Genomic DNA, 26311 nt, shown 5'->3' on the forward strand with positions numbered 1-26311 from the left:
TAATGGATAAGAAAACAAGACCCATGTATATGCTGTTTACAAGAGACCCACTTTAGACCGAAAGACACTTACAGGTTGAAAATAAGGGGATGGAGAACCATCTGTCATGCTAATGGTCAACAAAAGAAAGCCAGAATACCCATACTTATATCAGACAATCTAGACTTTAAAATAAAGACCATATCAAGAGATGCAGAAGGGCATTATATCATAATCAAGGGGTCTATAGACCAAGAAGACATAACAATTGTAAATATTTAGGCGCCAAATGTGGAAGCACCCAAATATATAGATCAATTAATCACAGACATAAAGAAACTCATCAATAGTAATACCATAATAGTAGGAGACTTCAACACCCCACTCACGGTAATGGACAGATCATCTAATCAAAAAATCAACAAGGAAACAATGGCTTTGAATGACACACTGGACCAGATGGACTTAACAGATATACTCAGAACATTTCACCCTAAAACAGCAGAATATATATTCTTCTCCAGTGTACACGGAACATTCTCCAGAATAGACCATATACTCAGACACAAAGGAGCCCTAAGTGAGTACAAAAGGATTGAGATCATACTGTGCGTATTTTCAGACCACAACGCTATGAAACTCGAAATCAACCTCAAGAAAAAATTTGGAAAGGTAACAAATACTTGAAGACTGAAGAACATCCTACTAAAGAATGAATGGGCTAACCAAGAAGTTAAAGAGGAAATTGAAAAGTATATGGAAGTCAATGAAAATGATAACACCACAACCCAAAACCTCTGGGATGCAGCAAAAGCAGTCATAAGAGGAAAGTATATAGCAACTCAGGCCTTCCTAAAGAAGGAAGAAGGATCTCAGACACACAACCTAACGTTACGCCTTAAGGAGCTGGAAAAAGAACAGCAAATAAAACCCAAAACCAGCAGAAGACAGGAAATAATAAAGATTAGAGCAGAAATTAATGCTATCGAAACAACAACAACAAAAAAAAACAGTAGAACAGATCAATTAAACTAGAAGCTGTTTCTTTGAAAGAATTAACAAAATATAAGCCACTAGCCAGTTTGATCAAGAAGAAAAAGGAAAGGACCCAAATAAGTAAAATCAAGAATGAAAGAGGAGAAATCACAACCAACACAACAGAAATAAAAACAATAATAAGAGAATATTTAGAGCAATTATATGCCAATAAAATGGGCAATCTGGAAGAAATGGACAAATTCCTAGAAACATATACACTACCAAAACTGAAACAGGAAGAAATAGAAAATTTGAACAGACCCATAACCAGTAAGGAAATCGAATTAGTAATCAAAAAGCTGCCAAAAAACAAGAGTCCAGGGCCAGATGGCTTTCCAGGGGAATTCTACCAAACATTTAAGGAAGAGTTAACGAAGATGGTGGCGTAGGAGGACGCTGGGCTCACCACATCCTGCTGATCACTTAGATTCCACCTACACCTGCCTAAATAACCCAGAAAACCACCAGAAGACTAGCAGAACGGAGTCTCCGGAGCCAAGCGCAGATGAGAGACCCACGGAAGAGGGTAGGAAGGGCGAGGAGGTGGTGTGCGCTCCACAGACTGGTGGGAGGGGGCTGGGGTGGAGGGGCGGCCCACCGGCAAAGCAGAGCCCCCGAGTATGGCTGGCAAAAGCAGAGGGGCCGGACAGAGTGTGTTCTCACAGCAAGCGGGACTTAAAATCTGGAAGGTTATAAGCTAACAGCACTGCATGGAGAAGGGGAGGTCTGGAGGATGATGGGAGGGAGAGTTGTTGAGCCCCGGAAGACAGAGCGCAGCTTGGCGGGGAACAAAGGCGCTCGCCAGTGCCATCTCCCTCGCCCATGCCCCAACCAAAATCCCAAAGGGAACGAGTTGCTGCCAAGGAACTTGCTTGCACCGTGCAAACACCCAAAGCTATGCTTCTGCAGATCCATCCTCCAGCGGGTATGACTCCCTCCCGGTGCTGCAGGGCCCCTCCCGAAGCGGATCTCCGAAGGAAAAGCAAGCTGAGCCTGCACCTCCCACCCCTGTGCACCTTGCCGATCCACCCCAGCTAATACGCCAGATGCCCTGTACCACAAGCCTGGCAGTGTGCAAGTAGCCCAGATGGGCCATGCCACCCCAGAGTGAATCCTGCTCCTAGGAGAGGGGAAGAGAAGATACACACCAGTCTGACTGTGGCCCCAGCGGTGGGATGGGGGCAGACACCAGGTCTGACTGTGGCCCCGCCCACCAACACAAGTTATTCAAGACAGCACAGTGGAAGTGCCCCACAGTCCCGCACCACTCCAGGGACTATCCAAAATGACGAAACGGGAGAATTCCCCTCAGAAAAACGTCCAGGAAATAACAACAGCTAACAAACTGATCAAAAACGATTTAAACAATATAACAGAAAGTGAATTTAGAATAATAGTCATAAAATTAATCGCTGGGCTTGAACACAGTATAAAGGACAGCAGAGAATCTACTGCTACAGAGATCAAGGGACTAAGGAACAGCCAGGAGGAGCTAACAAATGCTATTAATGAGCTGCAAAATAAAATGGAGACAACCACGGCTCGGATTGAAGAGGCAGAGGAGAAAGGTGAACTAGAAGATAAAATTATGGAAAAAGAAGAAGCTGAGAAAAAGAGAGATAAAAAAATCCAGGAGTATGAGGGGAAAATTAGAGAACTAAGTGATGCACTAAAGAGAAATAATCTACGCATAATTGGTATTCCAGATGAGGAAGACAGAGGGAAAGGTGCTGAAGGTGTACTGGAAGAAATCATAGCTGAGAATTCCCTGATCTGGGGAAGGAAAAAGACATTGAAATCCAAGAGGCACAGAGAACTCCCTTCAGATGTAACTTGAATCGATCTTCTGCACAACATATCATAGTGAAACTGGCAAAATACAAGGATAAAGAGAAAATACTGAAAGCGGCTAGAGATAAACGTGCTCTAACATATAAAGGGAGACTTATAAGGCTCATGACCAATCTCTCTACTGAAACTTGGCAGGCCAGAAAGGGATGGCAGGAGATCTTCAATGTGATGACCAGAAAAAATATGCAGCTGAGAATCCTTTATCCAGCAAGTGTGTCATTTAGAATAGAAGGAGAGATAAAGGTCTTCCCAAACAAACAAAAACTGAAGGAATTTGTCACCACCAAACCAGCCCTACAAGAGATCCTAAGGGGGATCCTGTGAGACAAAGTACCAGAGACATCGCTACAAGCATGAAACCTACATACGTCACAAACTCTAAACCTGTATCTTTCTATAATAACACTGAATGTAAATGGACTAAATGTGCCAACCAAAAGACATAGGGTATCAGAATGGATAAAAAAACAAGACCCATCTATTTGCTGTCTACAAGAGACTCATTTTAGACCTGAGGACACCTTCAGATTGAGAGTGAGGGGATGGAGAACTATTTATCATGCTACTGGAAGCCAAAAGAAAGCTGGAGTAGCCATACTTACATCAGACAAACTAGACTTTAAATTAAAGGCTGTAACAAGAGATGAAGAAGGGCATTATATAATAATTACAGGGTCTATCCATCAGGAAGAGCTACAATTATAAATGTCTATGCGCCGAATACCGGAGCCGCCAAATATATAAAACAATCACAAACATAAGCAACCTTTTTTTTTTTTCATTTTTTATTTTATTTATTTATTTTTTAATATATGAAATTTATTGTCACATTGGTTTCCATACTACACCCAGTGCTCATCCCAAAAGGTGCCCTCCTCAATACCCATCACCCACCCTCCCCTCCCTCCCACCCCCCATCAACCCTCAGTTTGTTCTCAGTTTTTAACAGTCTCTTATGCTTTGGCTCTCTCCCACTCTAACCTCTTTTTTTTTTCTTTCCTTCCCCTCCCCCATGGGAGATTTCTATTAAGTTTCTCAGGATCCACATAAGAGTGAAACCATATGGTATCTGTCTTTCTCTGTATGGCTTATTTCACTTAGCATCACACTCTCCAGTTCCATCCACGTTGCTACAAAGGGCCATATTTCATTCTTTCTAATTGCCACGTAGTATTCCATTGTGTATATAAACCACAATTTCTTTATCCATTCATCAGTTGATGGACATTTAGGCTCTTTCCACAATTTGGCTATTGTTGAGAGTGCTGCTATAAACATTGGGGTACAAGTGCCCCTATACATCAGTACTCCTGTATCCCTTGGATAAATTCCTAGCAGTGCTATTGCTGGGTCATAGGGTAGGTCTATTTTTAATTTTCTGAGGAACCTCCACACTATAAGCAACCTTATTGATAAGAATGTGGTAATTGCAGGGGACTTTAACACCCCACTTACAGAAATGGATAGATCATCTAGACACACGGTCAATAAAGAAACAAGGGCCCTGAATGATACATTGGATCAGATGGACTTGACAGATATATTTAGAACTCTGCATCCCAAAGCAACAGAATATACTTTCTTCTTGAGTGCACATGGAACATTCTCCAAGATAGATCACATACTGGGTCACAAAACAGCCCTTCATAAGTATACAAGAATTGAAATCACACCATGCATACTTTCAGACCACAATGCTATGAAGCTTGAAATCAACCACAAGAAAAAGTCTGGAAAACCTCCAAAAGCATGGAGGTTAAAGAACACCCTACTAAAGAATGAATGGGTCAACCAGGCAATTAGAGAAGAAATTTAAAAATATATGGAAACAAACGAAAATGAAAATACAACAATCCAAACGCTTTGGGATGCAGCGGAAGCAGTCCTGAGAGGAAAATACATTGTAATCCAGGCCTATCTCAAGAAACAAGAAAAATCCCAAATACAAAATCTAACGGCACACCTGAAGGAAATAGAAGCAGAACAGCAAAGACAGCCTAAACCTAGCAAAAGAAGAGAAATAATAAAGATCAGAGCAGAAATAAACAATATAGAATCTAAAAAAACTGTAGAGCAGATCAATGAAACCAAGAGGTGGTTTTTTGAAAAAATAAACAAAATTCATAAACCTCTAGTTAAGCTTCTCAAAAAGAAAAGGGAGATGACCCAAATAGATAAAAACATGAATGAAAATGGAATTATTACAACCAATCCCTCACAGATACAAGCAATTATCAGGGAATACTATGAAAAATTATATGCCAACAAATTGGACAACCTGGAACAAATGGACAAATTCCTAAACACCCACACACTTCCAAAACTCAATCAGGAGGAAATAGAAAGCTTGAACAGACCCATAACCAGCAAAGAAATTGAATCAGTCATCAAAAATATCCCAAGAAATAAGAGTCCAGGACCAGATGGCTTCCCAGGGGAGTTCTACCAGACGTTTAAAGCAGAGATAATACCTATCCTTCTCAAGCTATTCCAAGAAATAGAAAGGGAAGGAAAACTTCCAGACTCATTCTATGAAGCCAGTATTACTTTGATTCCTAAACCAGACAGAGACCCAGTAAAAAAAAAGAGAACTACAGACCAATATCCCTGATGAATATGGATGCAAAAATTCTCAATAAGATACTAGCAAATCAAATTCAACGGCATATAAAAAGAATTATTCACCATGATCAAGTGGAATTCATTCCTGGGATGCAGGGCTGGTTCAACATTCGCAAATCAATCAACGTGATACATCACATTAATTAAAGAAAATATAAGAACCATATGATCCTATCAATCTATGCAGAAAAGGCATTTGACAAAATTCAGCAATGTTTCTTAATAAAAACCCTGGAGAAAGTCGGGATAGAAGGAACATACTTAAAGATCATAAAAGCCATTTATAAAAAGTCCACAGCTAATATCATCCTCAATGGGGAAAAACTGAGAGCTTTTTCCCTGAGATCAGGAATACGACAGGGATGTCCACTCTCACCGCTGTTGTTTAACATAGTGTTGGAAGTTCTAGAATCAGCAATCAGACAACGAAAGGAAATCAAAGGCATCAAAATTGGCAAAGATGAAGTTAATCTTTCACTTTTTGCAGATGACATGATATTATACATGGAAAATCCAATAGACTCCACCAAAAGCTTGCTAGAACTGATACATGAATTCAGCAAAGTGGCAGGATACAAAATCAATGTACAGAAATCAGTTGCATTCTTATACACTAATAATGAAGCAACAGAAAGACAAATAAAGAAACTGATCCCATTCACAATTGCACCAAGAAGCATAAAATACCTAGGAATAAATCTAACCAAAGATGTAAAAGATCTGTATGCTGAAAACTATAGAAAGCTTATGAAGGAAATTGAAGAAGATACAAAGAAATGGAAAAACATTCCGTGCTCATGGATTGGAAGAATAAATATTGTTACAATGTCAATACTACCCAAAGCTATCTACACATTCAATGCAATCCCAATCAAAATTGCACCAGAATTCTTCTTGAAACTAGAACAAGCAATCCTAAAATCCATATGGAACCACAAAAGGCCCCAAATAGCCAAAGTAATTTTGAAGAAGAAGACCAAAGCTGGAGGCATCACAATCCCAGACTTTAGCCTCTACTACAAAGCTGTCATCATCAAGACAGCATGGTATTGGCACAAAAACAGACACATAGAGCAATGGAATAGAATAGAAACCCCAGAACTAGACCCATAAACGTATGGCCAACTAATCTGTGACAAAGCAGGAAAGAATATCCAATGGAAAAAAGACAGTCTCTTTAACAAATGGTGCTGGGAGAACTGGACAGCAACATGCAGAAGATGAAACTAGACCACTTTCTCACACCATTCACAAAAATAAACTCAAAATGGATAAAGGACCTGAATGTGAGACAGGAAACCATCAAAACCCTAGAGGAGAAAGCAGGAAAAGACCTCTGTCACCTCAGCTGTAGCAATTTCTTACTTGACACATCCCCAAAGGGAAGGGAATTAAAAGCAAAAAATGAACTACTGGGACCTTATGAAGATAAAAAGCTTCTGCACAGCAAAGGAAACAACCAACAAAACTAAAAGGCAACCAACGGAATGGGAAAAGATATTTGCAAATGATATATCGGACAAAGGGCTAGTATCCAAAATCTATAAAGAGCTCACCAAACTCCACACCTGAAAAACAAATAACCCAGTGAAGAAATGGGCAGAAAACATGAATAGACACTTCTCTAAAGAAGACATCCGGATGGCCAACAGGCACATGAAAAGATGCTCAATGTCACTCCTCATCAGGGAAATACAAATCAAAACCACACTCAGATATCACCTCACACCAGTCAGAGTGGCCAAAATGAAGAAATCAGGAGACTATAGATGCTGGAGAGGATGTGGAGAAACGGGAACCCTCTTGCACTGTTGGTGGGAATGCAAATTGGTGCATCCTCTCTGGAAAACAGTGTGGAGATTCCTCAGAAAATTAAAAATAGACCTACCCTATGACCCAGCAATAGCACTGCTAGGAATTTACCCAAGGGATACAGGAGTACTGATGTATAGGGGCACTTGTACCCCAATGTTTATAGCAGCACTCTCAACAATAGCCAAATTATGGAAAGAACCTAAATGTCCATCAACTGATGAATGGATAAAGAAATTGTGGTTTATATACACGACGGAGTACTACGTGGCAATGAGAAAGAATGAAATATGGCCCTTTGTAGCAATATGGATGGAACTGGAGAGTGTGATGCTAAGTGAAATAAGCCATACAGAGAAAGACAGATACCATATGGTTTCACTCTTATGTGGATCCTGAGAAACTTAACAGAAACCCATGGGGGAGGGGAAGGAAAGAAAAAAAAAAGAGGTTAGAGTGGGAGAGAGCCAAAGCATAAGAGACTGTTAAAAACTGAGAACAAACTGAGGGTTGATGGGGGGTGGGAGGGAGGGGAGGGTGGGTGATGGGTATTGAGGAGGGCACCTTTTGGGATGAGCACTGGGTGTTGTATGGAAACCAATTTGACAATAAATTTCATATATTGAATAAAATAAAATAAAATAAAATGCAAAAAAAAATAATAAGGAAGAGTTAACACCTATTCTCTTGAAACTGTTCCAAAAAATAGAAATGGAAGGAAAACTTCCAAACTCTTTCTATGAAGCCAGCATTACCCTGATTCCAAAACCAAACAGAGACCCCACTAAAAAGGAGAACTATAGACCAATTTCCCTGATGAACATGGATGCAAAAATCCTCAACAAGATATTAGCCACCAGACCCAACAATACATTAAAAAAATTATTCACCACGACCAAGTGGGACTTATACCTAGGATGCAGGGCTGGTTCAATATCTGCAAAACAATTAATGTGATTCATCACATCAAAAAAGAAAGGACAAGAACCATATGATCCTCTCAATAGATGCAGAGAAAGCATTTGACAAAATACAGCATCCTTTCTTGATAAAAACTCTCAAGAGGGTAGAGAGAGAAGGATCATACCTCAAGATAATAAAAGCCATAACGATGGGGAAAAACTGAGAGCTTTCCGCTAAGGTCAGGAACAAGACAGGGATGTCCACTCTTACCACTGTTATTCAACAGAGTATTGGAAGTCTTAGCCTCTGCAATCAGACAACACAAAGAAATAAAAGGCATCCTAATTGTCCAGGAGGAGGTCAAACTTTCACTCTTCACAGATGACATGATACTCTGTATGGAAAACCCAAAAGATTCCACCAAAAAACTGCTAGAAGTGATTCATGAATTCAGCAAAGTTGCAGGATATAAAATCAATGCACAGAAATCGGTTGCATTCCTATACACCAACAATGAAGCAACAGAAAGAGAAATCAAGGAATCAATACCATTTACAGTTGCACAAAAAAACATAAAATACCTAGGAATAAATCTAACCAAAGAGATGAAAAAATCTATACACTGAAAACTATAGAGAGCTTGAAAGAAACTGAAGAAGACAGAAAGAAATGGAAAAAGATTCCATGCTCCTGGATAGGAATAACAGATATTGTTAAAATGTTGATACTACCCAAAGCAGTCTACATATTCAATGAAATCGCTATCAAAGTAACACCAGCATTCTTCACAGAGCTAGAACAAATAATCCTAAAATTTGTATGGAACCAGAAAAGACCCCGAATAGCCAAAGCGATCTTGAAAAAGAAAACCAAAGCAGGAGGCATAACAATTCCAGACTTCAAGCTATACTACAAAGGTGTAATCATCAAGACAGTATGGTACTGGCACAAAAACAGACACTCAGATCAATGGAACAGAATAGAGAACCCAGAAATGGACCCACAAATGTATGGTGAACTAATCTTTCACAAAGCAGGAAAGAATATCCAATGGAATAAAGACAGTCGCTTCAGCAAGTAGTGCTGGGAAAACTGGACAGCAACATGCAGAAGAATGAACCTGGACCACTTTCTTACACCATGCACAAAAATAAACTCAAAATGGATGAAAGACCTCAATGTAAGACAGGAAGCCATCAAAATCCTTGAGGAGAAAGAAGGCAAAAACCTCTTTGATCTTGGCCACAGCAACTTCTTACTCAACACGTCTCTGGAGGCAAGGGAAACAAAAGCAAAAATGAACTACTGGGACCTCATCAAAATAAAGAGCTTCTGCACAGCAAAGGAAACAATCAGCAAAACTAAAAGGCAACCGACAGAATGGGAGAAGATATTTGCAAATGACATATCAGATAAAGGGTTAGTATCCAAGATCTATAAAGAACTTATCAAACTCAACACCCAAAAAACAAATAATCCAGTGAAGAAATGGGCAAAAGACATGAATAGACACTTCTCCAAAGAAGACATCCAGATGGTGAAAAGACACATTAAAAAAATGCTCCACATCACTCATCATCAGGGAAATACAAATCAAAACCACACTGAGATACCACCTTACACCTGTCAGAATGGCTAACATTAGCAACTCAAGCAACAACAGATGTTGGCGAGGATGCGGAGAAAGAGGATCTCTTTTGCATTGTTGGTGGGAATGCAAGATGGTGCAGCCACTCTGGAAAACAGCGTGGAGGTTTCTCAAAAAACTAAAAACAGAACTACCCTACAACCCAGCAATTGCACTACTAGTCATTTATCCAAGGGATACAGATATGCTGTTTCGAAGGGACACATGCACCCCCATGTTTATAGCAGCACTATCAACAATAGCCAAAGTATGTAAAGAGCCCAAATGTCCATCAATGGATAAATGGATAAAGAAGATGTGGTATATATATACAATGGAGTATTACTCGGCAATCAAAAAGAATGAAATCTTTCCATGTGCAACTACATGGATGGAACTGGAGGGTATTATGCTAAGTGAAAGTAGTCAGTCAGAGAAAGACAAAACTCAAATGACTTCACTCATATGAGCACTTTAAGAGACAAAACAGATGAACATAAATGAATGGAAACAAAAATAATATAAAAACAGGGAGGAGGACAAAACAGAAGAGACTCATAAATATGGAGAACAAACTGAGGGTTGCTGGAGGAGTTGTGGGAGGGGGGATGGGCTAAATGGGTAAGGAGCATTAAGGAATCTACTCCAGAAATCATTGCTTCACTATATACTAACTAATTTGGATGTAAATTTTAAAAAATAAAAAATAAAAAAAGATGTGGTTTATATACACACAATGGAATACTACTTGGCAATGAGAAAGAATGAAATCTTACTATGTGCACCAATGTGGATGAAACTGGTGGGTATGATGCTACGTGAAATAAGTTAGAGAAAGACAGATATCCCATGTTTTCAGTCATATGTGGAACTTGAGAAACTTAACAGAAGACCGTGGGGGAAAGGAAGGGGAAAAAATAGTTCCAAACAGAGAGGGAGCCAAATCATAAGAGACTCTTAAATACAGAGAACAAACTGAGGGTTGATGGGGGAGGAGGGGAGAAAAATGGGTGATGGACATTGAGGAGGAGGAGGGCACTTGGGATGAGCACTGGGTGTTATATGCAAGCGATGAATCATGGGAATCTACTCCCAAAATTAAAAGCACACTGTATACACTGTATGTTAGGTAACTTGATGAGAAATTATATTTTTAAAAAATGATACAATTCTAAAAAGAGACACAATGAACCCTATTAAAATACCAGGAGACCAGAGACTAAGGAGAGAGTTAGATGATAAGGAATCTTTTTTTTTTTTTTCCAACATTTTTTATTTTATTTTTATTTTTGGGACAGAGAGAGACAGAGCATGAACGGGGGAGGGGCAGAGAGAGAGGGAGACACAGAATCGGAAACAGGCTCCAGGCTCCGAGCCATCAGCCCAGAGCCTGACGCAGGGCTCGAACCCACGGACTGTGAGATCGTGACCTGGCTGAAGTCGGACGCTTAACCGACTGCGCCACCCAGGCGCCCCGATGATAAGGAATCTTTATGAAAGCTCATGGTGGAAGTTAGGAAGAGTGAGATCTGAAATCTAATCAGGGTTTTTCTTTTTTCCTTTGCTACATTATCATTCCTTTATTTCTTCCTCAAATCTTCAGTTAATAGAGGCCCAGAGGCTAGGTATAGTTCAAGGAATGAAGGGAATGTTAATCCATGCAAAAGATGAAATAAACTGGACCAGGAACTGCATCAGCATTGATGATATTGAAGAACAGGCAGAAATAACTGGCCTGAAGCCTAAATAGTGGTATGGAACAAGAGATCAGCCACAACCAGTAGTCTCTAAACACTCTCATTCATTCACCCCTCAGTTATTCTATCTTTTTCTGAAAGGCACATTATTCTCTCCCAAGAAATCCAATTAAAGTTCAAAAATTGCTAGACTCAGGGTGCCTTGGTGACTCAGTGGGTTAAGTGTCCAACTTCGGCTCAGGTCATCATCTTGCTCGAACTTTGTGAGTTCGAGCCCCATGTCGGGCTCTGTGCTTATAGCTCAGAGCCTGGTGCCTGCCTCGGATTCTGTCTCCCTCTCTCTCTCTCTCAAAAATAAATATTAAAAAAAAAATTGGTAGACTCGCTGTTCCCTAAGTATTTTTCAAAGAAGGGCCAATCTGTAACGTCGTGGTTCCACTTTTCTGGACAACCGCAGAATGAACAAGTCTAAACTCAAATCATGAAACCATGAATCAGTGAAACAACTCTGATCCCATTTTTTTTAATCTTAGTTTAGATAAATGGGGTTCTAGCCAGCTTCTCACTGACCATCATGATGAAAGAAAGTAATGCAAAAGAGTGACACAAAAAATATTTCCGGAAGACATTCCTAACCATCTTGGGAATAAATATATTTGATGTAAATCAGGCTGTGAACCTGTTATACAAAACCTCTACTGTGGTTTGTCAATCAAATCTTCATGACCTCCTTGAGTATGCTGACAGCTTGTGGTTTGAGACAAATGTTGGCTCAGTATATCCTAACAGCTTTATGTATTTGAGAAATTTAAAGATTTTATCCCCCATTTAGTTTCAGAAAGTACACCATTCCAAGAATAAGTCACTTAGGTCTTACTTAGGTCTTTTTGTTGGTGGTGGTGGTGGTTAGTTAGATATAGGATCTTGGAAGGATCTAGAACTTGTGGTTCTCTAAAATTTCTTGATGGAAATTCTCAAAAAATAATTATTTTCCACTATTATTACTAAGAAAGCTAAAAGATTTACAGAGACAGAGATAGAAGTAGAATGACAATGAAATAAAGGAGCCATTTCTTTTTGTGTTGTGGTGTCCTATTTAATGCTCACTGCTGCCTCTTTCTGAACTGTAAGGGGGAAATGAATCTCTATAATTAAAAATAAACACAAGATTTTAAAAAATTAGAAGGATAAAATAGATAACCAAGAATATTTTAAAATCTAAAAAATTAACAGTTAAATAATGTAGGATTTTAAGCAGTGTTTAAAAAGCTAAAGCAATCAAAATAATAAAACCAAATAACTTTTATCTTAAAGTTCCTTTAAATTTTAAAAGAAGCATAAGCTATTCTTTCAAAACACCAGCTCAGGGGCACCTGGGTGGCTCAGTCGGTTGGGCGTTCGACTTCGGCTCAGGTCATGATCTTGAGTTTTGTGAGTTCGAGCCCTGCATTGGGCTCTGTGCTGACAGCTCAGAGCCTGGAGCCTCCTTCGGATTCTGTGTCTCCCCCTCTCTCTGCCCCTCCCCTGTTTTTGCTTTCTCTCTGTCTCTCAAAAAAAAATCAATAAATGTTAAAAAAAATTTTTTTAAATAGCTCAATTTCATTGATCTGTTCTACTGTTGTTTGGATTCTAAATTGTTTATTGTCTCTAATCTTTATTATTTCACTTCTTCTGTTGACTTTGGGCTTTATTTGCTGCTCCTTTTCTTTCCCCTTCGGGTAAAATGTTAGGTTGTTCGTTTGGAACCTTTCTTGCTTCTTGAGATAGGAACAACAGATGTTGGCAAGGATGCAGGGAAAGGGAAATTCTTTTCCACTGTTGATGGGAATGCATACTGGTGTAGCCACTCTGGAAAACAGTATGGAGGTTCCTCAAAAATTAAAAATAGAACTAACCTATGGCCCAGCAATTGCACTACTAGGAATTTAACCCAAGAATACAAAAATGCCAATTTGAAGGGGCACATGTACCCCAACGTTTATAGCAGCACTAACAACAATAGTCAAATTTTGGAAAGAGCCCAAATGTCCATTGACTGCAGAATGGATAAAGAAAATGTGGTATATATGTGCAATGGAATACTACTGAGTGATTAAAATCAACTACTGCCATTTGCAACATCCATGTTGTTGGATGGGACAACAGAGAGGGACAGAAACCATAAAAGACTCTAAATACAGAGAACAAACTGAGGGTTGCTGGAGGGGAGGTGGGTAGGGAGATGGGCTAAATGGGTGATGGGCATTAAGGAGGGTCCTTGTTGGAATGAGCACTGGGTGTCATATGTAAGAAATGAATCACTAGGTTCTACTCCTGAAGGCAAGACTACACTGTTTGTTAACTGACGAATGGATAAAGAAGATGTGGTTTAAATATACAATGGCATACTACTTGGCAATGAGAAAGAATGAAATCTGACCATTTGCAGCAACATGGATGGAACTGAAGGGTATTATGCTAAGTGAAATAAGTCAGGCAGAGAAAGACAGATACCATATATTTTCACTCATATGTGGATCCTGAGAAACTTAACAGAAGACCACGGGGGAGGGAAGGGGGAAAAAAGTTACAGAGATGGAGGGAGGCAAACCATAAGAGACTCTTAAATAATGAGAACAAACTGAGGGTTTATGGTGGGGTGGGGGAAAGGTTAAAGTGGATGATGGGCAGTGAGGAAAGCACCTGTTGGGATGAGCACTGGGTGTTGTATGGAAACCAATATGACAATAAATTATATTTAATATAAAAAAATTTTAAAAATATATAGGATATTATTTTTAAAAAAAGAAACATAAGATAGATAATTTAATTTTTTAAATAAAAAATCTGAGAATAATATGATAGGAGAGAAGAAAAAAGAGATATAATATTAATCATTAAAATCTCATATGAATGATAAACTGTGAAATTCAGATCAAGAATAAATAAAATGATTAAATGTTTTTAAAGCCGAAGGTTACCTTAACAGAGGAAAGAAATATAAATCCTAGAAAAAAATCAAATGTAAAAACCATCTAAAGGTAGATCCACCATTCCATAATAACAGATTCCTTCTGGATGAGCAATGTACTTCACGGATAGAAAGCCAGGAGGACAAAGGAAAAGATATAGCTCTACTTTTATCCATGGATGTTTCACTCAGTAGTTATTTACTTTTAATTTCCAAATGGCTTTAAAAATCAGTTAGTTAATTCCAAGTCCGAAGCAGGATGATACCATGTATCAGAAGGTCTTTGGGGAAAAAAAGACTGTCAAAATAGGTATGCTGAAAGTAGAAAAGAATGATACTTTAATACCTCATAGGTAGAGATGAGCAAACAGTTATAAAAATAATATTATACTAGAACCAAAAAGTTTATTATGCGGCTACCTAGAGGACAATCGCCATTACATATTTAAATAGACTCCAAGTAAACTATTCTTAAGTAATATTTTTTCTTATTCATCTCACAAGGCGTTTTCCTATATTACAGATCTCTCAAAAACTGAAAGAAGGCTTTTGGATAGACTTATCCTTTCCACTTTTTTTCCCTGTTTTATGAACTTTAGTTTTGCTGGTAAATTTTTTCAAGCTCATTTGGGTTTTCTAATTTCATGAAATAAGACTTAATTCCTTAATATTTCACCTTTTTCTCTATTGCTAGCTCTAATTAATGCTCTTAAAATACTTTGTTTCCTAAAAACTTAGATTTTGATATGAAATGTTCTTTTCATTGCCTTCTAAGTAATTATTTTGCCTTTTCCCCTTTAAACCATGAGTTTCCCAGGTGTATACTTCTTGAGTAACTAATCATTAGATATATGTAGTAGAATGCTGTTATTTCCAATTTTATTTTATTATGATACAAGAACATACCTATAATTCTCTAGTTATGGAGACTTTGGCAGCCAATTACTTGATCCATCTTGTAAATGTTAACAAAAAAAAACCCATAAAATCTCTTTGAGAGAGACATATAGATTTATACAGATATAATTATATAGTTTTATATAAATACACAATACATGCACACATGTATACATATAATCAAGTTTATTTAATATATTATTCAAACCTTTGAAATAATTATATCCTGTCATCCATAATTAATTCTATATAAATAATTGTAAGCATGTTCTGCCTATATATGTAAGATTTTTATATACTTAACTTTTGAGGGAGAGAGTAGGGAAGGAGTGAAGGGAAAGGGAGATAGAGAAGCTCAAGCAGGTCCCATGCCCAGCACAGAGCCACCAAGCACCCCTAAACTACCTAGGTTACGATGCATGGCAGATTGTTTTGCCTAATCTTCTGTTTGCAGCCAATTGTACAAAATTTTCCATGAGGTTGATGAGTATCTGAAGGTATCACCACTGAGGAGCAATAATGTCACAGGCCTTGTGGTCTGGAAAACATTGATGGCAAAGGTACTATTTCAAATGGTTTCAAAAACTTCTATACAGTACAGACAAATATGACTGATTACCAAGGGAATGTATTTTGTATGTGCTAGTTCAAAAGAAAGATAAAAATAAATATTTGAGACCATGGAAGATTTCATTTGCCCTTCAAGCCAAGGTGAAAACACTGCCCTAAGATGAAGACCCAGGAAATTATCTAAAGAATTTTCGCCAGGCTCAGGAAGGCAATTTAAATATTTCTTGCTCTAAGGGACTTATACACTTTTCTAAGCCATAGCTTTAAATTGCTTCAGGGGAAAGACATTCAAAACTTTTGAAAACTTCAAGAATAATCCCCTAAAGGCTTAATTATATTACATTTATACTGTATTACAAATAGCCAATCCAGAGTCTTGAGGATGTGTCTTATCCCATTCTTTTTATCATATACTGATGAAATGCTTAATCCAAATATACCCCAGGGGCCTTGTCCATACCTCTGTTCAACCTACCATATCTTACTGATAATATAGTAGAAAGACCTCTTGGTAATGTATAGCTACATTACCTCTTGGTTATTAACAGTAAGAGTAAAAACTTATAAATTTCTAGGCACTGTTAAAAGAATTGTGTATGTATTAATTCGCATTTATTAAATCAGTGAGAGAAGAGAAAAAGTGTTTATTGTACAAAATAATCTAAAACTTACTGAAGCTGAAAATCAGAATTTACTCATACATATGTGAATATGAATGGCATTTTGAAATTCACATGAAATGCAGAAATTCTGCAAGCATACAGTGAAACCTGGAAGCCATCAACCTATTCAGTTTTCTTACTGTAACCCTACCATCTAATTTGTAACTCAATCCCACTCTGTACTGTAAGCATCTCCAAAGAATTCACCTGAACAGATATACCTATTCCCCAACTAATTGGCATAAAACCACCACCTATCTAACTTAAACAATTAGGAGGTAATGGTGAAAATATGTATAGAATTCCAGGTGCTCTCAGCCAACTTCTACTTCTGAAGACACTGCTCTCCTTTCCTCGAACTGCTTCACCCAAACAATGAATACAATTTGTTCACCACAAAACCACTAGCCCAGGTAAAACAGACTTTGACTACAGTTGTAATCACAAGGGGGAAAATCACAGAACTGAACAGTAAAAAAGTTAAAACTGAGAATCCAACATCATTGTTTCTGAAGTTCATTGACCTGACCACAAGGAATTCTTGGACGTATCTTCATATTTGTCTGCCACCGTGTGACTGAGCTTCCTTCCCTAAAAGCTGAGCTCTTGACCCATTTTTTCCTTTCTTCTCAAATCATAATGGATCCTCACAATCCCATATCCAACATTACTTAATTGAAGCACCAAAGTAAGTCATCTCAGAACAATGTTTCAAGCAAACAGTGTTGTTCTTTTACATTTTGTAACAGAAAGGGTTATTTACTATCTTTTTAATCTATCTCATTAAAGCTAGGACATGGGTCATAATTTTATAAACCCAAATGGCTCAATAAAGTGCCACCCACAAAAAATATTTAAAAAAATAAAACTATACTTATCTTTTCTGTCATCACCTAGAAGGTACAAAACTTCCTAATGAGTGGGCTTGCAGGGCAACTCAGCCTCAATGTGTAATCTCCATTCCTAAAGAAATTGCTTTAATTATTTAAATAGAGATTTTATTTTTTACTATCCATTAAATTTTCTAACATAATTTTAAGCATACCTCAATTTTTTCCTCTTTTTAAAATTATATTTTCAGTTTTACATATGTATCCATAGTTATTTGAGAAACTAGAACAATTAGGAAAAAGTACCTTGGTTAATTTTTCAAATATATCTTTCCAGAGTCTATCACACATAAGTTTTCCTAGTTAGGTTTTGGCTTTGCAATGAAAAAAACTAGTTTTTGTTTTTCTTTCATGTAACAATGTTAACATAACGATTTTTGCACTAATACAAATTCTTCAAAAATATTATTTAATGGTTGTACAATAGTCCATCAAATGATGTACTATGATGACTTCATAATTCCCCCTCATCAAAATAGAAAAGTATGGAAAACTACTACAAAAGGTAGCAGGCAGGAAGATGGCAGTATAGTAGGAGGACACTAGACCCATCTCATCCCACAAACACAACTAGATAACTATCAAATCATCCTAAATAACCCAGAATCAACCTAAACACTGCCAGAACAATCTCCACAACTAAAAGGAGAGAAGAGGCCACCTCAAAGAAGGTAGCAAGTAGAGAGAGTTTGAAGGTCAGCAGGCTTGGCTAGGATAGAGCCCAGAGGGTACTGCAATGCTCCTGGAGAGAAGGCAGGAAAACAATCCAGGAACAGATGGCATGGAAACAGCAATCTGAACAAAGTCTGGCACACACAGTGAGGAGATTATTCACTCTTCTAGGAGTGTGTCCCTGAGTGGCTGTGTTCATGATAATACCTGCTTTTCAGAAGAAGGAAAAGCAGATTAGTTAGCCTAATACATAGATACCAATGGTCATTATACCAAAATCTCATGAATTTGAGACAAATTAAACTATCCAATACTATTAAAATTATAGGCTAGATTACACTAATTCCACTTGATTAAAGACTCTTCAAATGTTAAAAAGGAATATTATAAAGACTAAAAAAATCACAAAAACATTGCTATAAAGTGGCAAATACTAATTAAACATATACTATGATTATACTGGTATAAAGAAAAAATGTGTAGTGCATGGTCTAGAACTAACAAAAATATGAAAGAGGTGGAATGACTATTTAGGAGTATTTTAGGATTGACCTGGTATTATCTGTGGAATAAAAAAAATTTTTTTGGTGAAAGGTTAACTCTTCTGAGACCTTTTGGACATATTCTGATTCCAACCCCAGCTTCTGTAGAAGCCATCAAATACAGTCATATTCAATGAATACTCCAAGAAATGTATGGCTGGGGAAGATTCTCTTTAAGTGAAGATAATTGGGTCTTTAGAATGTGCGGGAGTCAGGGATTTTGATCTCTAGAGAATCCTGTTTCTGATTCACAACCATAGGGATTGAAGAAGTTTGTAAAAATAAGTGCTAAATTAACTTCCAAGTGAAACTGAATCTCTCGAGTAAGCATCAACTTTAGCACAAATACTGGGAAACCAGAGTTGCATCATGGGTCCTTATTTTTAATATGTTTTCTTTCCTTGACACGTTCTTGGGAAAATTCATGTGCAGACCAATTGCCTGCTTGTAGCAATTCTTTCTCACATTTCTTTTTAGGAAGGAGAACAAACATCTTTTAAAGTGTGAATACTCTGCTCTCATCTGAAATGCAAATGGAATTCAAATCCCTGGAAATGTTTTCTATTACTTAATAGAATGGAATGGTGAGAATGACTTTTAAACACAGTCAGAAGGTAAGATAAAGAGAAAAGCTTTACTAAAATCATTTCCAAATGAAAACATCGATAAATGTGAGGATTTTTTTTGTTATTGAGGTGATCATTGCTGTTGGGATTTTGAAAATATTTTAAGAGCAGGATATTATTTAAATTTCTCTAAAAATCCCAAAATAACACACAGAAGAGATGGGTGAGGAAGAAAAAGTTTCCTGTAATACAATAGACCCTCATAAATAATGGGTGAAAAGCTACTGTATTCAGGTATATAGTTCACTAAAATCTTAAGTAAAAATTATATGGAGAAAGAGCCCACAATAATTTATATATTAATCATAAACTATGCTCAATAACGGTTTGAAGAAACTGGTAATTAAAGGTGTTTATAGTAAAAACAGGTTTACAAACAAAACATGTATAACAGGGGGCTGAAGTAATTATAGGTGTTAATTTGGCTATAGGGGTCCAAGGCAAAAGAAGAAATATTAATTCTTTTTATTTCCCATTTATGTAACAAATCAATTCTACCACCCTACATCTTAATTGTCCACACTAGACCATTAGAAAGGATTTTTGGCTATTTTTTTTTAAATTTTAATTCATTTTTGTGGATAGTGTCTTCATAAGTGGAAGACAATAAATTCCTTCAATGCTTTCCAAGGATTTCGATATATTTTATGTGTATTTTTATCATTTGGATGCTTGAAAGTTAAGTATGTCATATTAAACAGTGATTTTATAAGAAGAAATTTTATCAATAAGTAAATGTACTATAGTGCTAAAAATGGGCTTGGGAATCATGAAGATAAGGATTTAAATCATACTTCTGGTATTTAACAACTATAAGATATTGAAAACAGGGTGCTGTATGGAAGTATTGAATACCTAAATTGCACAGCCAAAACTAGTATTATACTATATGTTAACTCACTAGAATTTAAATAAGAACTTTATTTTTTTTTTTAATTTTTTTTTTTCAATGTTTTTTTTTTATTTATTTTTGGGACAGAGAGAGACAGAGCATGAACGGGGGAGGGGCAGAGAGAGAGGGAGACACAGAATCGGAAACAGGCTCCAGGCTCCGAGCCATCAGCCCAGAGCCTGAAGCGGGGCTCGAACTCACGGACCGTGAGATCGTGACCTGGGTGAAGTTGGACGCTTAACCGACTGCGCCACCCAGGCGCCCCTAAATAAGAACTTTAAAAGAAGACAATGATCATGGTACTTAACCTTTGAAATTTCAAACTAATTTCCTCATTGGTAAAATCCATAATAACATTTGGCTTATTTTGAAGATTAAATGATAAAAATTATATGAAGGGCCTCATACTAGGACATCACAGGCAACTTCTCTTCTCTTTGTAAGCTAAAATAATATATCTTTCATGTGGCATATTAGTTGAATATTAGAGTTTATAAAATCTATATTGAGAGTTAGCAGGTCCATTCATTTTTGCACAGTATCAGTTGTCTTAGTTGATATCTTTAGAAGAGCTGGAGAGGATGATGGGATTGTTTCCTCTAATGAGAATTTAGAGTACAGATAGTATGTGTTTTTCATTGAAAAATCTTAGTACTTTAACTATTAGGTCTTCAAGTAGCTAAGTCAATAAAACAAAATGAAAAAAAATTATAGAAAGTTAAAAAGTTTCCTTCTAGAAAGTTAGAGGGCTTGACTCTGGCTTGGATAAAAAGTCACAGACTTTCCTTAGGTCTCTTACAACACTAAAATAGTGCCCAGATGAAGTCCAAGGGCATTGAACCACAGAGTGGTTAATTCTTATAAAACACCAGGAGCTGGGAGAGGGGGATTAGAGGTTGGCTAGGATCCAGGCCAGTTCAGATCCTTTTCAAATAGGAATGTCATCTTCTAAACAGTAATTCTGTGCTAGGCATCAACAGCCTGCACTCTCCTTTGATAACACATGATTAAGTCAAGAACTCAAGTCCCTTATCTTGGTGTAGCTCCTAAAAACACAAAACACTCTTCTTTGGAAGCTTTTGAGAGTAGGGATTATAAATGCTCTCTGTCTACCAGTAACAGTGGGTTCCTTCTAATAATCTGATAGGACACACCAGTACAGCTCAGCCTCAATGTGTAGTTTCTAGGCACTTGAGGCAATAATTGTACTACTTAAATTATTTTAACATTCTTTATTCTGAGTTAGTCTTCCTAAAATAACTGGACACTTGCTTTAGTGTTTTTCTCTTTTTTAATAATATGCCTTCTTTATCTTTATCTATTTTAAAAACTGGGGTAATTCAGAAGAATATGAGAAAGGTCTCTAAGGTAACCATTAATGTTTTTGGTATTCCTTTCCAATCTTTCTATGCTGTCTAGGCTATCTTGGTTTAGGTTTTAGTTTTACAAAAAAGAAGAAAAATGCTGTAGTTTTGTTTCTGTTTCCAACTTAAACATTTGCACATAATTTAAACATCCTTTTTGTTGTAATACAAAGTTGTCACATTGTCATATTAATAAGTGCATAATGGACCATCAAATTAGTGCGCCATGATTATTTAACAATTCCCCTGCCATGAGCTAAGAATGAAAAACTGTTTCAAAAATAATATACAGTAATGGCAAAGATTTAGTAAAAAAGGAATTATTTATTATACATTTAGCATGGAAAGTGATTTATTAAAAACTATCCAGAATCTGGGGCACCTGGGTGGCTCAGTCGGTTAAGCGGCCGACTTCAGCTCAGGTCATGATCTCGCGGTCTGTGAGTTCGAGCCCCGCATCGGGCTCTGGGCTGATGGCTCAGAGCCTGCAGCCTGCTTCCAATTCTGTGTCTCCCTCTCTCTCTGCCCCTCCCCCGTTCATGCTCTGTCTCACTCTGTCTCAAAAATAAAAATAAAACGTTAAAAAAATTAAAAAAAAAAACTATCCAGAATCTTAAAAGTTTTCATTCACTTATTCCCAGGAAACTATTTTAGTGAAGTAAGCTAAAATGAAGAAAAGATTTGTCACAATGCTATTAAACAAGAGTGTTTGTCGATTGCTTCCTAAAAGTTACACTAGCATTACAAGAGTAATGAAAGTAATTCCTCTATACAGTCCATTATCCTCCTCCCCCGACCATTTGAAAGCATTAAAGCACAGTGTTGGTTTCTCTTATGTTTGTAAGTGAAAATTTTTTTACAGCAACCATCTCTGAACTGTCAGGATACCAGATGTATACCATCATTATTTGCTACAAGTAATTTCCAAATAGAAATCAACTTTTAGGAGATGTTCCTAGAAAAGAAAGGAGAGGGTATTTGATGTGATTCACATGTCCCCTGAAGTAACAGATCCCAGACAACTGATACTCCTTCAAAGCCTCTATCAAAATTTTATTTTCAGATTAAGAGTAGGGTGATATATGCATCTACAATCATATTCCAGTCTTAATACCAAATAGAAGTATATCCTATCTTACCCAACCCTTCCTACCCTCTTTGTAATGTATGCCTGCAAAGCCTGGTCAGCTTGAAATGGATGAGAACCCTCTTTTCCATAGCTAATAGATGTATAAACATCGTATTATGCTGATGAATATGTTTCACCATTGTATACTGGAGTTGTCATAGAAAGCAACATAACCTGTTGTCAAATGACTATCACAGAGAGAAATGCCAAAACCAATATCAGAAACAAAACCTTGTTTAATTTTTTAATGTTTATTTATTTTGAGAGAGAAAGAATGGGGGGGGGGAAGGGAAGAGAGAGAGGAGAGAGAGAATCCCAAACAGGCTCTCTGCTAACAGTGCAGATGGACGCAGGGCTCAATCCCAGGAACTGTAAGATCATGACCAGAGCCAAAAGCAAGAGGAAGGCGCTTGACCAACCGAGACACTCAGGTGCCCCATACAGGCTTGTTTAAAGATATTAACTAGAAGAGCACCTAGGTGGCTCAGCTGGTTGAGCCTCCAACTCTTGATTTCGGCTCATTATCTCACAGGTCATGAGATCGAGCCCCTGATCATGCACTGCGCTCTCTCTCTCTCACCCAAAATAAATAAAAAAAACATTAAAAAAAAAAAACTAACTACAAACTCATCCATTGGATCAGTCTTTTTCTTTTCCTCAGGGTGTTTTTAAGTTAGGTAAAACCCTTGAGAATGAAAAGGTGTTTTCAAAATTATGTTCTTTGATTTAATAACTATAAAAAGGTCAGCTACTAATATCTACTCTTTAAATTTTTTCAAATTAAAGTTATTTGCCCCATGCTCTATGATGCACAACTCAGATGCTTGAGCTGATCTCAAATTCCTTTTTTGGAAAATATTGGCCCTAATCGTAAATTCCACAAATGGAAGAGAAAGGACTTTAATATGGACAGAAACAAACAACAGGCTCTTCTGTATGTAGTTTGACTGCTTGTATATCTAAAATCTAAAGAACACAAAACTGAGTGCAATACACTCACACAGATGTCTCAACTCCAAGTGTCACAGAATGTTCAGTTTTGCATTGTCTACTATTCGATTACAGTCCTACATACAAGGGAAGCAGTAGTGGCATTCTGCAATAGCATTGGAGAGAAATGGTCTAAAAGGCCTTGCTATTCATGTGAGTTCTACAGACAGCAACAGCAGCAGCATCTGAGAACAAGTTAATAAATTCAGATCTTAGAATCAATTCAGACCCACTGAGTTAGAATCCTTTACAAATTTCCCCCATGTGATTTGTCTGTATACTAAAATTTGGAGGTACTCCACTAGACAGGCGGTTTTCTTCCACATTGAACATAAGCATCATCTGGAGAACATTATTTAAAAAGATGTCTGATCACCACTCCTTAGACAATTTACATAATTCTGAGAGGGCAAGAGCATGTTGTTTAAAAAGGGCAGGTGAGTGGTGCCATGGTGACTCAGTCTTTAAGCATCTGACTTCGGCTCTGGTCATCATCTCCTGGTTCCTGGATTCAAGACCCACATCTGACTCTCTGCTGTCAGCACAGAGCTGCTTTGGATCCTCCAAATCCCTCTCTCTCTCTGCCCCTCCCCACAAGTGCTGTCTCTCAAAAATAAATAAAATTTTAAGAAATTAAAAATAAACAAAAAGGGCGGGTGAAATACAGTCAGTAAATGCAGACTGAATAGTGGCTCACCACTGTGTTTTTGTATACATTTTACCTCTATGAATTTCACTTTCCTCAGAGAATTATAGTGATGATAAAATGAGTAATATGTGTAAATATATGTAAATTATAAAACCATAAACCAATGGGATTGTTAATGACTGCCATGAAATAAAATCAAATAGACAGTTATTTTTAACAGATTAAGCATAAGCTTTCCAAAATGATGATATGCCAAGTGGGTCCAAAGAACAGGAAATAATAGATGTTTGTTAAAGATGCAAATAGTTCTTCCCTGCCTCAGAACTGTGTATCACAAATTCAGGAAATGGAATACAAAAGCCTATATTTTTAAAGAGCTGTCAATGTAATTATTACACATCTTCAATCCCTTCCCTTATGAGCCAGAAGAGAAATTCAAACAGCTAACCTCAGAGCTCTTAGCACCACTCCAGCTATTGTGGGCACACACTTGGTGCCCCTCCTCCAGTGATATCTGCACATGGTAATATGCACTGACGCATAATGCTCACATGGAGTTTTCTCTTCTGGATTACTCCAGGTATAAAAAAGTAAAATGGACAGGACGAACTGGACAGAGATTGAATTCATTCTGCAGGGACTTTCTGAGTACCCCAAAGTGGAAAAACTCCTTTTCGTCATGTGCTTGATGATGTACCTGGTGATCCTGCTGGGGAACAGCCCTTTGATCATACTAACTCTCCTGGACTCCCACCTCCATACGCCCATGTACTTCTTCCTTGGTAATCTTTCCTTCCTAGATATTTGTTACACATCCTCCTTTATCCCCTCAATGTTGATTCACTTCCTATCACAGAAAAAAACCATCTCCTTCCTTAGATGTGTTGTTCAGATGTCTGTCTCCTACACTATGGGGTCCACTGAGTGCGTGCTTCTAGCAGTGATGGCATATGACCGTTACGTGGCCATCTGTAACCCTCTGAGATACCCCATCATCATGAGCAAGGCACTTTGCATTCAGATGGCAGCCCTCTCCTGGGGACTGGGCTTTCTCAATTCACTGACAGAAACTATACTTGCAATACAGTTGCCCTTCTGTGGAAAAAATGTCATTAACCACTTTGTTTGTGAAATATTGGCCTTTGTCAAACTGGCTTGCGCAGATATTTCCTTGAATGAGATTGCTATAATGTTGGGCAATGTAATATTTTTGTTTTCTCCATTATTGTTAATTTGTATCTCCTACATTTTCATCCTTTCTACTGTACTAAGAATCAATTCAGCAGAAGGAAGAAAAAAGGCCTTTTCTACCTGTTCAGCCCACTTAACAGTAGTGACTGTGTTTTATGGGACAATCCTCTTCATGTATATGAAGCCAAAGTCCAAAGACTCTGCTGTTGACAAACTGATTGCTCTGTTCTATGGAGTAGTCACTCCCATGCTCAATCCTATCATCTATAGCCTGAGGAATACAGAGGTGCTTGGAGCTATGAGAAAATTGATGAGGAGACACTGGTTCTGGAGAAAAGGATGAAAAACTTATACCTTTGAGTTCATGCACAAAATAAGCTCAAAGATTTGAGACAAAAGTTTTTCATATAAAGAGAACAATAAAGATTGTATGTCAAATTACAGAATTTAGGAGTTGGAAGAAATTTGAAGACAATAACTTCACCTTTTATGAAAATGACTGTTATAAAAATGTAGACACTACTGGCATAAGAAGTGAGTAAACTTTAAGAAATAAGAAAAAAATGAAATTAAGCTTTTCCAAGAAAATCCAGTATGTCTTCTTCAACTGATGGGGTTATATCCAGATAAACCCATTGAAAGTTGAAAATATCATAAGTCAAAAATGCCTGTAGGGGTGCCTGGGTGTTTCCATTAATTGAGCGTCTGATTCGGCTCAGGTCATGATCTCATGGCTCGTGAGTCTGAGCCTTGCATCG

The 26311-nt window shown here is 37.5% G+C and overlaps 1 protein-coding gene across 1 annotated transcript; it reads left to right on the forward strand.

Moving 5' to 3' along the window:
• The first annotated feature begins 24942 nt into the window (after positions 1-24942).
• On the forward strand, positions 24943-25896 carry LOC102951235 (olfactory receptor 13C7-like). The gene has a single exon (XM_015543000.2). The coding sequence runs from the start codon at positions 24958-24960 to the stop codon at positions 25894-25896; it is 939 nt and encodes a 312-aa protein (XP_015398486.2). The 5' UTR covers positions 24943-24957.
• The last annotated feature ends 415 nt before the right edge of the window (positions 25897-26311 follow it).

Source organism: Panthera tigris, chromosome D4 (assembly GCF_018350195.1).
Source record: "Panthera tigris isolate Pti1 chromosome D4, P.tigris_Pti1_mat1.1, whole genome shotgun sequence".
Classification (NCBI taxonomy): domain Eukaryota; kingdom Metazoa; phylum Chordata; class Mammalia; order Carnivora; family Felidae; genus Panthera; species Panthera tigris.